The 17,828-nt window shown below is 40.7% G+C and overlaps 2 protein-coding genes and 1 long non-coding RNA gene across 3 annotated transcripts in view; 1 reads left to right on the forward strand and 2 right to left on the reverse strand.

Moving 5' to 3' along the window:
* LOC120720223 (coiled-coil domain-containing protein 171) overlaps window positions 1–3,176 on the reverse strand; it is a 34,114-nt gene extending 30,938 nt beyond the window's left edge. The window contains exon 1 of the mRNA XM_040009856.1: window positions 3,163–3,176. The gene's annotated coding sequence lies outside the window, so the exon portion shown is untranslated. The remainder of the gene's footprint in view (window positions 1–3,162) is intronic.
* LOC120720232 (pancreatic secretory granule membrane major glycoprotein GP2-like) lies at window positions 40–17,193 on the reverse strand. Its single transcript, XM_040009876.1, is given in 15 exon segments — window positions 40–1,369; window positions 5,902–5,988; window positions 6,185–6,344; window positions 6,427–6,503; window positions 6,505–6,673; window positions 6,759–6,910; window positions 7,624–7,811; window positions 7,905–8,036; window positions 8,146–8,345; window positions 13,417–13,479; window positions 13,589–13,676; window positions 13,797–13,953; window positions 14,175–14,434; window positions 15,627–16,013; window positions 17,030–17,193. Coding segments are annotated over 14 exon segments (2,181 nt in total). The 5' UTR covers window positions 17,091–17,193; the 3' UTR covers window positions 40–1,369.
* Window positions 7,102–7,812, forward strand: LOC120720255. Its single transcript, XR_005692847.1, has 2 exons — window positions 7,102–7,161; window positions 7,475–7,812. It is a non-coding gene; the product is annotated as an uncharacterized LOC120720255 (long non-coding RNA).
* Window positions 17,194–17,828: the final 635 nt, after the last annotated feature.

Here is a 17,828-nt window from a genome sequence, read left to right on the forward strand (position 1 = left end):
TGAGTGGAAGTGACAAAGAAGAGAAAAAACAAACTCTGGTTATTTTATTACCCATGTCCTTTATTTATTTTTTTTGGTCTTTTGGAACAAACAGTAAAGCGTGAAGGCGACAAAGCAGAGCATCAAGTCTCAGTTTCATGTGCTGTTATCAACACTGCTGCCTCCAAAAACAACACAGAAAGGAAAAAGTCACCATGAAATCATGCTCACTTTGTACTGTGTGTTTTCTAAAAGGAAAGATGTAACTTCCATATGTTCTTGAGCTTATCAGAGCACTAAAGATCACAGTAAAGGTGATGCTGTCCTGCAACTTTAAGTGCCAATCAGCAGCTCAAATGGGAAACACATAAACCAGCTGTTTCGTTTTACTGTCACACAGTTGTTTAAAGATACGACCACAGATCAGCTGACTGCAGCTTTGGTTACAGCTGGTCAGTTTTCTGTCACATGGACTCCAGCACTGGTTTGTTTCACCTGCCTTAAAGAGACCAAATTACAACTTTGATAACTCAGCTGTGGTCCTCTCTTGGTTCTTTCGCTAATAACAGTTCAGCAGCTGTGTCCACTTTGAGCTGCATCCGGCTTGTTTTATAAGACAATCGGAGTTAAAGAGACTCTGCTTGCATACTTCACATGATTGTAATGGTCTGATAACAGGTGAAAAAGAAATCCACACACCTTCACCTTTACAACATTCAGCTACAAAAAAAAGAGTAAGAAACCAGATGATCCCCTTTAAATATTTTACCCTGATTACCACCTTCTTAAAGACATGATTTTCATATTTACTTTTAAATCACTTCATGTTCACAGAATAAACCATTTTTTACTCGATTCACTGGAAATTTTCATCACTTTGTACCTCAATCATTTTAAAATACAACAACCTGAGAAAGAAAAATTACGCTTTGGTTAAAAGCCTCACTGTTCATGGATGCTTTGGACCTGTATTCATATATTTCTTTCTATGAATATAGCCAAGAAATAAATATGTCCAGTATCCTTAACTCAAGTAAAATATCTGACAGTGTTAGTGAGATCTGATTCTGTTAAGTTTCAGGAGTGTAGATTTACCCGAGATTTATTTATATGGTTAGGCTGGAAATCACATGCAGCTCACACTCTTCCCTTTCACCAAGTTACTAATGAAACTGAAAAAAAAAACATCATCTGAACTTTATCATGTGTCAAAGACGACAGTTTGGTCCTGCTCTAAAAAAACATCTGCTTATTCCAGCTGTGGGAGTTTGCCGCAGAACTGAGCTCAGTCTTCCCAACATCCAAAATCTGGCTTAGGACCAATCAGAAGTCAAGGATCATCGTGGAGGTCAGTAACTTGTAAGTCAGTCCGAGTCACCATGGAAACCACCTGAGAAGATAAACCAGACCCCACTGTGACTGCTGAACAACCCTCAGTCCTCTCTGTCATGTCACTTCTTCCTCTCATCTGCTCATCATCGGAGCTGAGATTGGCCTTGTATTGTCCTAAAGCATTTTTCTGAATAAATAAGTTCATACGTTTAAAATAAATAATTCTAAAAATGTTTGTCATAAAAAAAATAAATACATGTTGTTAAAATGTGTAATTCATGCTTAGGAAGAAATCACTTGATGAAAGGAAGGCCTTCCTTAAAGAGAAAAGAAATATGCTTCAGATGCTGTTCTTCAGACACTCATATTGTGAAGGACTGCAAATCTTCAGTAAAGTGTTCTGAATGTGAAAGCACAGGTCACGACACAGTCCTCCACCACAGACCAACAAGGCTCCACTTCCAGCACAAGATAATGGCGGGGAGAGAGCAAGCAGTCATGACCAATGTTCCCTCTAAGCTGCGCGTGTTCGCAATTGTGCACTGCTGGCACGGTCTCTGCGCACCAAAAATCTGTATTGCGCACAAAAAAAAAATCTAACCTGAATTGAAATTAAAGTAAATACGTTAACAATTCTGTTTTGCAGTGTTAGTCAGCAAGTGACTGGCTGCTCCAGTATGTGATAAGAATGATGCCACCTTATCCCATAGTCCAGCCAATGATGCTATTCACATTCGTATACACGCAGCTAATCAACGTCGTTGACAGGCTGTGACAGCGTCCTTATGTGCTGACACCGGTGTTTTAGCTAGCAAAGCAGCGTGGCTGATGTGGAGGGAAGCCACGTTAATGACAACGTGTTATGATAAAAATATATGCAATGCTTGGTTTTCTTCCTGAATACTATTGTTGTTTATATTTACTGCGGGTAGAAACGGTAAAAACAGCATTTTAAAAGGAAAACGCTCGAAAGCACTCTCCGCCTGTGAGCAAAAACAAAATAAAAAAAACCCCCACCCTTTCCTATTGTTCGAAAAATGTACCATGTCGACCAATCAAAAAATGATATGGCAACATGGCTTTTAGTTGTTTAGGAAAGGGGGGAAGTTTTAAGAGTGACTACGGTGTTTTACGTTTAGCGCAAATCTTGTATGGTTAGTGTGTAGTGTAGTCAATAGTTGTGTTGTGTGTGAGAACAATGAGGTGAGTGTTACGGGTGTTACAGGAGTGATACATCTCCTGTTGTCAGGCCTGCAGGTATCAGGCTTTTGATGTTCTCCTTTATCTCATAGTGGACACAAATTATTTTTTGGAGTGGCACAAATAATTTGTGTGGCATCAGATTTGATGCAGAACACCTGATTGTTCTGTAAATAAATACATATTTTGAAATGTTTGTTTAAAAAAACGACTTGGCAGCATTTTAAGTAAACAGCTGCAAAAAACTTTGTTGTTTTCAAAACTCAGTAAGTTTTTTTGAAGAAGTAACTATATAATTAATTGCCCAACATTGGTCATTATATACTGTATTTTGCAGACAGAGTTACAGGACTCTCTCCCAGACCACAGACTCAGACTCATAATACAAGTCAGAGCTCTATTAAAAAAAATAATAACTGTGTTTTCAAAATTAGAGTTGAAGTTATTTTTTTACTTCCAATGGTGTTAACATACTACACAGGTCATGAAGAAGATGTATTTTAATTTTCTTTCTTTTTTTTAAATTTTCATTTTCATTGTAAGTGGGCTAAAGCAGTTAATTAAAAGTAGTCTAACAGAAATGTAAATGCTGTAATTTGATTATTTTAATAAACCATGTAACTTGGATGGATTTGATGCTGGCATGACCACAGTGCACACGTCTGCTGTTGCTCACAGTGGTCCAAGGGATCGCTCGGGGAGTTTGTGTGTTCGCTCAGACACATGAAAAATTAGAGGGAACATTGGTCACGACACAGTTGATGTCACAACAAGCTGCACAGATGTGTGCGGTCCAGGTCAGTGGGGACGTTCATGTTCCATGTCTTGTATTGGTGTACCCTAAAGGTTACAAAGACAGAGCTGTTAAGGCATATGTAATACTAGACGATCAGAGCAATTGTTCTTTAGCCAAGCCTGAGTTCTTCGAACTTTTTGACATTAAAAGTGAACCTTTCTCCTGCAATCGTAGAACATGCTCTGGTGTTGTAGAAACATGGGGTAAAATAGCTGAAGGCTTCCATATCGAGTCACTGGATAGGTCAGTAATTATCCCTCTACCATCGCTCATAGAGTGTCAGGACATTCCTAACAATAGGAATGAAATCCCAATTCCCAGCGCAGTGCTACACCAGCCGCACCTCCGTACCATAGCAAAGTACATCCCAGAGCTAGACTCTAAAGCCGAAATACTCCTGCTACTAGGGATGTGTTTTACATGGCAGATGTTTTACAGGCACAGAAGGTCAGGCAGAGAATTAATGGCCCCCATAATGCCCCCTTTGCCCAGTGCCTAGACCTAGGGTGGGTTGTAGTTGTCTGGGTCTGTCTGGGTAATGTTCATAGGTTCATGATTCAGCCGAATCATGACACTCTGTCAATAGCGTCTTCGATCCTGTGGGCCTATTGGCACCTGTTACAATCCAAGGAAGGGCTCTACTCAGAGAGCTTACTTCAGAATGTTCAGATTGGGACGTACCCCTTCCAGAGGATAAACAAAGCAGATGGGAAATGTGGAGAAATTCCCTTCAGAACCTAAAAGAACTACATGTTCCCAGAACCTACACATCCACCTCACTAAGTTGAGCAAAGCGCAAGGAACTGTGTTTTTTCTCAGATGCCTCTACTAAGGCCATAGGAGCCATAGCCTTCTTAAAGGCAAATCAAACAGATGGGAACGTCGAGGTAGGCTTCGTAATGGGCAAAGCAAAACTAGCCCCCCTGTCAGAACCTACAATACCAAGGCTTGAACTATGTGCAGCCGTCTTGTCAGCAGAAATGGCCGACCTCATTCAAAATGAGTTGGACTTAAACTTTGATGCAGTGCACTTCTATACAGACAGTAAGGTAGTGCTTGGCTACATCTGTAGTCAAAAAGGTTTTACGCATATGTTCACAACAGAGTACAGCGCATTCGCCAGTCATCAAGCCAGAATAGTGGCATTATGTGCACACAGAGGAAAATCCACCAGACCATGCATCTAGGTCATTGTCAGCATTCCAACTAAAAAAAGTCCACCTGGTTCACCGGACCACCCTTCATCCACCATCCTGCCGCAGATACAACAAAAGTGAGTGGAATGTTTGACCTGATTGAACCAGATAAGGACTCAGAAATTAGACCACAAGTAAAAACTTGAGTCACTCACCTCCAAGTACTCATCTGGACACTCATGGCTGAAGTTACAGCCATAATAAATGTAAGGTCGCTCATCCCAGTGTCCACTGATACAGAGAAACCTTTCGTCCTATCCCCTATCCACGCTGGAGGTGAGAGTATCTACCCACATTGCAGCTAAGGCAGAAATGGACTGGGTCACGCAGAAACCTCCAAGTTGGTGACCTGTTTCTGCTCAAGGACAAGCAGGTTGCATGAAACAGCTGGCCCATGGCCAGGATCACTGCCAAATTCCCAAGCAATGACAATCGAGTAAGGAAGATTGAGGTAAAGACATGCGATCAAGGATATGTAAAGACATTTATGAGACCGGTTACAGAATTTATCCTCCTCCTGCCAAAGGACTGATTGCATAATGTTTGTTTAACATAGTGGCCTCCTGAGGCCAGGCATGGAGTATGTTGCCCTAAGGCATTTTTCTGAATAAATAAGTTAATACGTTTAAAATAAATAATTCTAAACATATTTGTCATTAAAAAAATTAATACATGTTAAAATGTATAATTCATGCTTTAGATACGTTTTTGTTAAAAGGAAAAGAGCTAAAATGTATTTCCGGTTCTGGTGGCGCACTTCCGGTTCTGGTCAGGCACTTCCGGTTCAGGACAAGTACTTCCGGCAACTCGTTTTTTTGCTGGGTAACTAGCTCCACATGCTAAAGGCAGTGTAGAAATGTAATCAGATGCCATCTACTCTGAATTATTCAGGCTGGAAGTTTCTTTATACGATAGTTTACACAGATAGGTTTGGATATTGATGTATAGTTTGCTGAAATGAATGTTTTAGTGAGCGTTATGCACTTTATTGATGTAAACATGCTTCTACCTGTTGAGATGGAGTTTATTATCTGTCATTTCAGTTTTCCCCACATGTTTATGGAGACAATTAAACAAGCTGCAACTAATCTCCAGGGTCTTGATTTGTGGTTTAACTCAGTGTCACCAACATCCTTGTTGAAAACACTACAGGCCTTCACCCTGATCCTGGACTGTCAGGCTACAGATGACACACCAAGAGTTTTCACTCACTCAGCAGTTCATTTAGTTTATCACATGAGGACAGTTGGAAACACAAACTCATTGGTGAGGAACTTAGTAAATATCTTTCTGTTGAATTAAATAAACCATTTTTCTATGGGAAACATATTTGCTACAGCACTAACAATCAGCACTTTGTCTACAAACACTTCTCAGCACTAGCAGACTGTGTCTCACCTAATGAGTCCAGGTCATGCTGATGAAGGCTTCACCTTCATATTTGGACCTGGCAGATCTGCGTCTGCGAGCAGCTCCAGGACAAGTCTAAAGACAAAGAGAGACAAAGTCCAGACTTTAGAAGATCAACACTGATCCTTTCATTCAGGACTGAATCTGCTGAGAACATTTGAGCTTTTGTGTCAGAATAGAAACAAGAATAAGTGAAAACAACCTGTTTAATGATCGTAACAGAAGAGAGATATATTTGATTGTGTGTGATGTAATGGTAACAAAGCTGTACCGGGACACAGTTGTTCTGTTTGGGACACACGTGGAGTTTGCAGTGCAGGAAGACTTCACCAGAGCCTCCAGTGAACTCGAACATGTTGAAGGAGAAGTAGTTGGAGGTTCCCAGTCCATTTTCCTCCACCTGCACAGTCTGGTCAGCAGGGTTGGCACAGCTGCTCACAGACAGGAAAACACACTTTGTTCAGGAGTCCATGAGAGAGATCAAAATCACATGACTCTCTGAGTCTGTCTCACCCGTTTATGATCAGGTCGTATCTCGGACTGCTGTCGGGTGATGGCTGGTCAGTGGCCCAGCAGGAGTCGGTTACCACTGGCGACCATGTCTCCATCCAGCCCATCAGTCTTGAGCTCCACCCAGATCTTCTGGTTCAGCTGCACCTCAGTGCTGGACTCCACAGCTTGTGTGCGGCCGGCGTCAGTGAAAGCCTTCATGGTCAGAGTGTAATCCCAAACTCCAGATGTGATGTGCTGGATCACAGAGCTGCAGAACACAAACACACTTCAGCTTTCTCTGACTCACAAACCTCATGAGAAGCTTCACATCTTAAAGTAATTCAACCACACACCTGTCTCTGATCCTGAAGGTAGCAGTCTTGATGTCTGGCTGAGTTTGGACACAGGAGAAGTCGATGTAGACTTGGTCGTGACGAGTGATGATGTCAGAGGAGCTGTTCTGGGTCATGATGGTGTTTTTGTAGATGAGTTCACTGTTGTTGGTCTGTGGAGCCACACAGTCAGATGTCGTTACTGACTTTTAACATCTGACAATTCACTTTATTAATCGCAAAGTGCACTGAATCAGTTTTATTCAATTAGAAAAAGTGAATGTAAATCATGCTCTGTTTGCTTTATTTGCACAGACACATGAAGCCACGTTAACTTTATTTTCAGTCTCTTTACAATGATTTTAATCTGAGAACATCAACACTTTGAAGATGATGGACCTCTATCTCAGACGTATGAAGTTAAGTAAGTGAAGTTAAGAAAGTGTCCTTGTTTCTTCAGTCCAATGTTTATGACATCTTGTCATTGATTATAATCACAGATTTCATCACAAACAATCTGCTGAATAAACACGTCAAAAACATCAAACTCATTCACTTTGTTCTTAAAAGCAACAACAACAGCTTTACTCTCCTTTCTGTCTCTGCCTTTGACTGCTTGTGTCACGCAGACGAGTCGAGCACATTGAATGAAGTCACATTATTTTAACACAGCATAAACATTATAGAGTTTCTCCTTGTACTGAATCAAACTCCGACTTGGATGTTTCTGTTCACAGATCATCAACATGATGAGAAGCCACAGAGCTCAGAGGTGAAGCTGATCTCACAGAAAGATCCCAAACTGCAGCAGAGCAGGAGAAGCTCAGCAGATGCTGGAAGATGTTTGGCTGCTTGTAGAAGGTAAAGAGGAGGAGATGAAACCCACCGTGACCACCGTCCCACAGCTGTTGCTGCTGTTGAAGCTGAAGGTCACCATGTGGGTGAGCTCGTCCACCTGACCCCTGCAGGTCGGGTCGTTGAGGTGTAAGGCAGAGTAGTCGATGCCTTTGTCCTCCAGGAGACAACCGACCAGAGTGACTGAAGCAGAGTCCTGCATGCAGACTGTTGGATCACCTGAACGTCACAATATCAGTCAGAAAAATCACAGTTAGAAGTTTTCCTCCATTATTCAGCCCTGTTTTCATGATGATGTCACAGCTGTCGTACCAAAAGAGTTGTTTGCTTGGTACTTGGAGGCAAAAATGTCCCGACAGAAGCAGCGAGTGTCACCACCGACCGTCTTCTCACCACAGAACTCGTGGTCGCTGCAGGTCCTGTCCTGACAGAAGGCCTCAGAGGCTACAGAGGAACACACTGATCTATTATCCTGAAAACATGGGAGTGCTAAAAATCCACAGTTCAGGTCTTTAACAAAGGAGAGCTTATTAAGGTCTTATTAAGGTCTTACAGCAGCCGGTCTTTGATGTCCAGCCATCCAGAGCGTGGTTGTGTAGAGTGCAGGCTCTGGCATAGGCCTTCAGGAACTGACAGTTGAGTCCGTCCACTGCAGGATATTTACACAAAGTGTCGGTGCAGGCGGTTATGTAGGGCTCTGGGTCAATGTCACTGTTACAGGAGGAGAAGGGCGCCTCCTTCAGGAGATTACAGCTGTACCACAGATAAAAAAAAAAAAAAAAAACATTAATGAGAATAAAATAAGCATCTGTGATCAGGTGTTTTTATCTTCCATCTGTGCTGAAGTCACATTGTTAGGTTAATTTTGATAATAGTTGTCATTGTTGTACTTAAATTTGTAAGCCTTGTTTCAAACTGTATGATCAACAACATTCTTCTGTTTCCATCCTCCTCCCGGCCTACATCTAGGTGGGGGAGGTAATTGGTTATAGTGTTTAACTGCAGAAACCCTATGTGAAGGTTCTCTGTCCTTATTTAGGGAGGATGTTTATTTCTTGCCATTTATGACCTCACCTGTGCTTGTGTACCATTAGAGGGGTTAAGCCATACACAGGGTGAGGGGAGATGATCATTTGTGATCAGGAAGTTACTCACACATGCTCAGTGCCTTAGTTTAATGACATTTTATGGCGCACCACAGGGGGGGTTTAACAGTGGCTGTTTGGGAAACTGTGTGTGAGAGAATAAAAGGCTGCAGGGGAGGCTGGTTCTTTTGGAGTCGTCTGAGGTCGAGGGCAAAAGTGCTGCTCTGAGGATCCGACCAGACTCCCCTTACTAGCAAGTAAAAAACGGTTAAGCTGTTTGTCTTGCTTTGTTAACGGGTGATAAGTCTTTGAACCAGCGGGGTCTGCGAGGTGCAGACACAACACACATAATTTAAGTATAATACAGAAAGATGGTGGATGGCACTCAACCTTTTTAATTTTAATGAAAAAAGAAGAAAGACAGAGGTCATGATTTTAGATCTTTCCTCTTTGGTCCTGCATAAAAAGTCCAGCATCACCAATTTAGTTGTGAAAATAGACCCCAGCCTTAAACATGACTCATATGTCAACCCTGTGGTTAAGTCCCCCTCCTAGAAACCACCTAGACACTTTGATCCATGTGTTCGTGACCTGTCGTCTGGATTATTGTAATTCTCTTTTGACTGGAATTAGCCAGGCCTCCCTCTCATTCTACAATTGTTACAAAATAGCGCTGCATGATTTTTAACTGGTACAAATGAAACAAGGGCACAGAAAGAAAAAGAGTCTGGACTTTTTTAAGTTGCTTGAGGACGTTTGACCTCACATTCAAGAAGGTTCTTCAGTTCTAGGGTCAAGCGGTGGAGAGTCCCAGATTTAAGACCTGTGGGAGTATCCCCCAAGAGGGACAATTGACCCCCTAATGATCCTCTACCTAATCACATGAGCCAAGGTGTGAAAACGGGTGTGGGTCACAATCAGCCAGGGTTTTGGGTGAGCTCATTGTCCCCACGCCAAGGTGTGAAGACCAGTGTTCGGCAAGTTACTTTGAAAAAGTAATTAATTATAGCCAGTGTTGGTCAAGTTACTTGAAAAAATTAATCAGTAACTAATTACTGATTACTTCCCCCCAAAAGTAATCCTGTTACTTTACTGATTACTTATTTTCAAAAGTAATTAATTACTTAGTTACTTGGTTATTTTTTTAAAAACACGATTTACAACCTGAATAGGTGATAAAACGATAGATCTTTCAGCCCAATTCTACTTTTTCTGCATAATCCATCATACAAAATGTAATCAAATGGAAAGTTCTCTTTTTAAAACTTGTTTTATTAGTTTTAATCTTTTAACTTTATGTATCAAGCAAAAATTTAATTATATGCAACATTCTTTGACTGGAAGAAATTAGTTTAACATTTAAACCTATTTTCTGCACATTCCAGCACATAAAATGAAATATTTTTTGTGTGTTTACACTCACTCTTTCAAATAGATGCAAGTAAAACACAGCAGAAAATAAATAAAATCAAAGACTCAGCGGTCCTGTTGCTCTATTTTCACCTGTAAAGCAGGAGTGGGGTAGGCGGATTTTACCCTGGTGCAGGTGTGTCGCATCAGTCAGTGGAAGAATCCGCGAGTTTGAATCCGTGAATTTCCCATTACGTGGTAGCGCACTTGGTGCTTGCTTGGAAGTTTGGGGATTTTGTTTTCGCTGTAAAAAGAAGTTTTCTTCCCACGCACAACGGACACTAATGTTTTTGTCACTTTTTATGGAATCAAACTCAAAGTAAGGTCAGTACTTCCACGCTTTAAACGCTGCACGCTCATACTCTCTCCCACACTCGATATATGATCCATTGTTGATCTGCACACAGCTGTTGTCGCACTCGTTTACGTCACTGTCATGAGACATTCTCGCAAAAAAATCACGGTTTTAGTAACGCAGCGTTCCTACGGGAAAGTAACGGTAATCTAATTACCGTTTTTGCATTACCGTTACAAGTAACGCGGTACTGCCCATCTCTGATTATAGTTACTAGTTACATCTTCAAAAAAGTAACAGAGTTAGTAACTGAGTTACAAGATTCTAAAAGTAATGAATTACTTGAAAAGCAACTATTGCGTTACTTTAAAAAGGTTATAACTGGACATTTTAACTACTTTTGATTTTACTTCTACATTTCACCTTTAAAAACTATTTACTTTGTCGTGTTTAGTATCATCCTTTTCAGCACAACCTCAAGTGTCTGAATTTACAGTTGTTTTCATTTTGACATACTGTATTAACACAATTGATCTAAAATCATACAAAAATCATAAAATCTGAGTAGAAAAATCTATATTATTTACTGTAACAACCGCAAACAAGTCTGTTGAATCATATTTCATAACTTTAAATGCAAATATAAATTGGCAATTTTAAAATCATATGCACAGTTACTTGCAGCCATTTACCCAGATTAATTATGTAGACCTCTACTTCCGTGCAGCTGATAGAAGGTGTGGTAAGATGAACACAGCTTCAACCGATGTTTGTTGAAAAATAGTAACATGACCGCACTGCATTTTCTTGTTAGTAACAGTAACGGCGTTGTAACAATAGAAATAGTAATTAGTTAGATTACTCGTTACTGAAAAAAGTAACACCGTTAGTAATGCCGTCATTTCCATCACTGGTGAAGACGAGTGTAGGAAAAAAAAAAAAGCCAAGGTTTCGGGTGAGTTCGCTGTGAAACCTGGCCCCACCCTATCATGTAATTTCTTAGGGTCAAAAGGCCCAGGATGTGAGTGGGCGTTAAGGCGTCTGGGAAGGGATGTCAGAACTGGATTATAGATGGCAGAGAGTTGGTGTCGTAAACCACCGCCTCTGTTCAAAGATGGTCGCTCACAGTGGACCTAAATGGCTTCTTTCACTCCTCTTTCAAACCATCTGTCCTCTCTGTCCAAAATGTTAACATGTTCAGATCTGAGCATTCCTCATTGCACTGTACAGCACACACTACATTATTAAGTTTGTGTTTAGGAGTTCTTGCATTTGGGAAGAACCAGTTTTTGTCTGAGTGTGTTGCTGGGCCTGAAGTACATTGAAGTACATCTCTCTCCTTTCACTCTCTACACGCTGCCTGGGCGCAGCTCATTGTGGACTCCCGCCCCTGGCCTTCACCACCTGCAGCAATCACCTGTGGCTCCTCACCTCGTTTGCTCTCACTACTTAAGGCAGTGATTGAGAGCACCTCGTCTGGACTATTGGGTAACGCTCGTCAGTGCTACTTTAGCCTAAGCCAATTTTGAGTACTCTTCTCATTGTTAATTCCTCATCTCTGTGTGCAGATCCTTCGTGCCCTGTTTGGAAGTTTGGACACCGAAGCCTATTTGTGAGTGCGGCAGTGAGAGTGGCGGGTGTGAGAAAAGGACCATTCCAAGAGAATTGTGCTGTTCGTGTGGAGCTGTGCGAGAGAGGACGTTTCCTGATTCTTCCCTGTACCCCTGGGAACCTTGGACCCTTTCCCCTCACCTGTATATAGTGCACCGGGAGTGTGTAAATAAAATTTAAGTTTTCTGTAATTTTTCAGTCTGCGCCTGAGTCCTCCCTGTTCCATCGTGACAAAGTTCAAGTAATGTATTCTTATTTCTTAATTTAAAATAACGCAAAATCAGACTTTAGTTTGCAGTACCGTATTTTTCGGACCACAAGGCGCACCGGATTGTAAGGCGCATTAAGTGAAACAAAGCAGTCAGATAAGTCAAACTTTACTCAACTCATTCTTCTTGCTTCCTCCACTTCCGTACCATTCATTCATTAATATTGAAGTCTCTCGCAGCTGCTCTATTCCCATTTTGTTGAAGTATATTATTTTCACAGCACGTAGATTGTCTCTGGACATTTTCTTTCGTCTTGCAAGAGTTTGCTGCAGCGTGGGTTGTGTTGGTTTAGAAGTGTGGGTAAACTCCTTGTACTCATTGTCATGTTGGGATTTTAGGTGCTTGATTAAATTGCTTGTGTTAAATGCGCTACCTTTTGAGCCTCCTCTGGACAATTTCGCTGAGCACAATTTGCAGTCCGCCTTTATTTTGTCGTCTTCATTCACTTTGAAATAGTTCCACACGGCTGACATGTCTCGCCTCCCCTTCTCCCCCGCTCTGAGCTGCAGCCGGGGCCTGGGGGCGGGCACTCGGTGCCTGTGATTAACCCCTTACACGCCGCTCAAACAGACTTTTCTCAGACCGTGGTATCGGTCCCCGGTATCGGGGGACTTTTAACGAGTTATATAGAGATAGATATAGATATATAGATAGATATATCCCTGTGTGTCATTTCCTCTTTAGGTCAGTTACGATTGTTTGGGCAGTTGTTTGGTTTGTTAAGATTGCAGTTCTCTGCCTGAGTTCAGTTTTGTTTCTTTGACCTCTTTTATGAGTTCAACATTTATTACTTTTGTAAATAAAATTGTGGGGGTTAAATAAATGAAAACCCTATCTTTCTAATAAACCTTTGACTCCTGCTTTTTTAACTCGGTCCATCACAATGTTATTTTATTTTTTATAGTATGTAATTATGTTTCATCTTATCCGATTGTGTTTTTCTTAATTTTTACTGCTCTTAACTTGTGCTCTCTGCCGTGACCAAAAATATTTCCCACGTGTGGGACTAAACGTTTATTTTATCTTAACTTACAGCTGATTTGATGTTTTGTTCTGGTTCTCTTATGTTTTTGTACATCAATTTGTTCAGCTGTTATGTTGTTTTAAAGTGAATTAGAAATAAAGTGGTAAGATGTTTCAAGCAGTCTGCTCACCGTTCAGTCACACTGTTGCAGTCGATCGTGCTGTCAGCAGTCTCACTGTACTGCATCTCACAGCTAGGGGGCGACAAACAACAAAGTTCAGGCTCATTCATACAAACAGAATATCTGCAACATCAGCAGCAGCAGCAGTCAGAGGGACTCTGAGCTTGTGATGAGGTCTTACCTGGTGGAGCTGTACTCAGAGATCCTCAGGTCACTCAGAGAGCTGCGTGAGTTTCCACACAGACCCTCCACAGATGAACCAGCAGGTCCTGCACAGGATCAGGACAGAATGAGTCAGATCAGCATCAATATTCAAAATGGACAAACACAACAGCACAATAAATAACAGCACAGTTTATGTTACATGAATTAAACTTTATCATCTGTACCTTCTAAGAGGATCTGTGCGGTGTCGCCGTCAAAGAAGACAGAGATGATGAGGTTGGAGAGCGACAGCTTGGCAGTGACTCCAGTTTGGTCCTTAGAGAGCTGCACACCATGAACCAGCTGAGATGAGCTGTCGAGGGTCAGTGTGGAGTCGTCCAGCTGCATCACAGCAGAGACAAAGTGGTGGAAACACTGAGTGAAACATGTCAAACACACAAACAGGCTGATTTCACAGCAACAACCACTGAGTCCAGCAGCTCTGAAAGAACTGCTTCTAACAGCCCTGAGAAGAAAGATGAGAGGAGACACAGCAGAGGATGAGGGAGGACTTTGGATCAGACTCCACTCTGACACATGAACTGTGGCTGTAGGTCGCTTACCTGAACTCTCCCACCTTGTTCCAGGTGAATGTAATGCCCGTCCACACGCAGCGTCACACTGTCCAAAAAGCTCACATCTTTACGACGTCTGTCCCTGAAGTTCCCCAGAACAAGGAAATCTGGGAGTGACGGAGTCGAGAACAGAGAGTACGCACAGCGATCCTGGATGGAGTTAATCTGACCATGGACGTCAATGATAGTGGGGCCGGTCGCAGTGCAGATGGAGTCTACCACACTGGGCACCACAGGTGTATAATTTTCTTAAAAATAAAGATAACAGGAATGAACAGCTCAGTATCAGCTCTAAAAGGCTTCTTGATAATGAAAGTAGATTATTTGGAACTTTCTGGACAGTCTGGAAAGACAGTAAGTTATGTTCAAAAGATGAATATATGAACATTTAAGTATGGTCAAACTTTTAAATTGGGAATTGGTCCCTTGGATTTTATGTTTTTTTGTTTTTTTTAAAGTTTTCTTTAGTTCCACCAGGTGGTGCACTAACTATTAATGAATATGTAGATGGGTTCAGATTTGGGACTCAGATTGTGTATTGTGTTACGGCAATGTTGTTTTTATGATGACACATTAAAATTTGCCAGGTTACCACTGTTTGTTGAAAACTCACAGTTTATGTAATGTAACAAACTTCATAAGGCTTTCCAGGCCAAATTTTAGGTAGCTCTAGTTCACGAGCTTGGAGTGAGTCATCAAAGTATAAAACATTTGGCATTTCCTATAGTTACAAGGTGGCACCATGACTGTTACTTAATTTGGCCATACCGCTTTGTTTAGGGGCAGACCCTAATTAAAGCAGTATATAGTTTTGCAAGTTTTGGAGTTAAAGGACTCAAATTCTGATAGTCCATGTTTCAGTCCACCTTCTGAATAAGATTTGGTTGAAGAAGTTAATGAGTTTGGTGGGTCAAATCAGGAAAATCATAATAATGAAGAACAAACAGATGAAGTTGACACTGAAACTTTTAATCTGAACTGCTAATGCCAAACAGATGCTGGGGCAAAGAAGATGTGCAGAGAGGAGGGGCACCCGGTCAGCATCCAGTGGACAGCAATGGTTCAACTTGACCAAAATGCAAGTTTTTGTCCAAAATGTTCTTATTTTTCAACAACAATTACCAATATTGAAGTGCTGATATAAAATTAAATTCTGAAGGTAGCAGAATTTTGTTTGGGTTCTCTCCTCTTTCTTTTGATCTATTCACTGTTTTCATATTTGTAACGCAACATATTTTAGGAGATTAATGGATATCATCAAAAATTCTGGCAGTGGCTGGTAACTTTAAAATATTTCTCTTTGGGGAAGCTTGAAACAAACAAATAACAATAACACTGCTCTGGTGCTGAAACCATTTTTCTTATGAACTGTTTAATTTAACAAAAAGATTAAAGAGCTGAATTTGTTACACTGTAATCATTATCAAATGGTAACAATACCTGCACAGTACGCAAGGTGGCACGTAGATGGCCTCTCAAGTTTGTAGACGTAGTAGTTTCCATGGCAGAGTTTGACTTGGATGGTGTGTGAGCTAAAATAGCAGCAGCTGCCAGACCAGTTGTTGCACACAGTGCGAGTTACAGTTTCACCTGGCTGTGTGGGATGAGGTTGTGTTATCCACAGAGGAGCATGGGTTCCACACCTGTTTGTGTCTATACAGCTCTCAGGAATACGAGCATTGGAGCTCCCCAGAAACAGGCGGTACCAGCCTTGCCAGTTAATATATTGATCACAGTGTAGGACTGGATTATTTATGTTATTCGTTGAACGCCACTCATCATTCAGTACAGTGTAGCTGTTACAGGGGTCAACATTTTGGGAATCACCTGAAATAAAAAAAAAAAAAAGCAAAAAACTTTCACCGCAAGCAAGAGACAGTCACATTCATACAGGAAAATGTTGACTGGAAAAGCCAGGGATGGAATATGAGGTTTTAAGGTCCTTGAAATATTATGTCTGTCTAATGTTCAGTCCCACAGAGCTTTAATTAAAATGTGTGTCTAGTTTCCTAATTGATATCACAATTACAATTAAAATGAAATGTCTGCAACAATGACAGGACCCTGACTCCTTGGTGCACATCAACTTGAGCTGCAGTCGGGGCTTTTAATGCAGCCATGTGACTGTTTTAAGCCTGGATTATATTCGGCTGCTGCACACTTCCTGTGCACACTAAGTGGTGTTAGAGAACAGCCACTGATTAGGACACTGAGAGAAAATATTGGGATGTAAATATGTCCAGATTCAGACTCTTATATAAACTGAAGTTTGTTATAACTCCAGTCTGTACCAATTTTAGTAATTTACATAGATCTAAACTTGATCAGTTGTTGAAATTTTCAGGTTGGGACTCTTATCAAAGGTGTCAAGTTTGGGGAGTATTAGACATGGAATAAATTGTGACATGGTGGCCCTTCAGTATAAATTAAATTAAATTAAATTAAATTAAATTAAATTAAATTAAATAATAAATTAGCTTTTTAATGTCATCTCCAGGGTGCATAGTTTAGACTGACCAAATAGGCAGCAAGAAGCTAAATTTCATGAGCTACTGCTTTCACATTGTTGATGCTCATGCTTTCATCAACCTGTTTTATCAAAAAGATATCAGCACTTTTCATGGGGGAATAGACCTCACACACTAAAAGTTACACACAAATAGCCTTTAAGTTTTGTTTTTATTATTTTTTTTCTCAGAAATGAATGAAAATGTGCTAATTTTTACTTTTTTACTTTTTTACTTTTACTTTTTTAAATTTTAAATTTTTAAATTTTTAAATTTTTTCATCATTCCTCATCTGTAGCCTCTTTGACCACATTCAACATGGCTCCAAACGCTTACCTTCTGTCAGCAAGCTGAGAATAGCAAGGATGAGGAGGGGGTGGAGCATCAAACCAATCATTATTTCCTTTTGACTTGTAGAGTTTGGTATTTGCCTCGAGCATAAACATAAACATGGGCTGTGTTTCTGTGGAAAACCAACCTGTGTTGTGTTTTTGATTCTGCTGAAAACAAGAAGACAAAAATCAGTTATTGTAGTTTGAAGTGTTTAATATGTCAAATCAGTAGCACTGCATTCCTCTGACAGCACCTGTAAGCTGCCAGTGTTGATTGGTTGATTTTAAAAAGAAAAGTGAGGCAGGGGCAGGAGGGTGAGTCACCAGCTTGTTGGAAATTCACCAAATTATGCCAACAATGCAATGCTGGCCTTACTTTATGTGTCAGTCAAGTCAAAGTTTATTTATACAGAACTTTTTAAAACAACCTCTGTTGACCAAAGTGCTGTATAAGTTATACAAAATATACACTGTATAAAAACAGTCACTAAATCAGCAATAAATTATAAATCAGGCAAAACTGTCACAGGCTGGGTCTCTGACCCAGCGTTCTGAGTGTATTTTGTATTTGTCTTATGTTAGATTTGTGATTATACTTCGTGTATTATTCCTATTAAACTTTTAGTTGAGGTTAATGCCAGCCATTATTTATCATTGTCTCCTTGGTTCTCTGTGTTTGAGTTCTTGTCTAGTCTGTCATGTGTTTTAGGTCTGTTAACCTTGTGTTTCCTTGTCTAGTCACTATGTTTCCTGTTTTATTTTTAAAGAGTCTTGTGTTCCTTGTTCATTGTATTTAGTTTCAC

The sequence above is a fragment of the Simochromis diagramma genome, unplaced genomic scaffold (assembly GCF_900408965.1).
Source record: "Simochromis diagramma unplaced genomic scaffold, fSimDia1.1 OVJJ01000566.1, whole genome shotgun sequence".
NCBI classification, from domain to species: Eukaryota; Metazoa; Chordata; class Actinopteri; order Cichliformes; family Cichlidae; genus Simochromis; species Simochromis diagramma.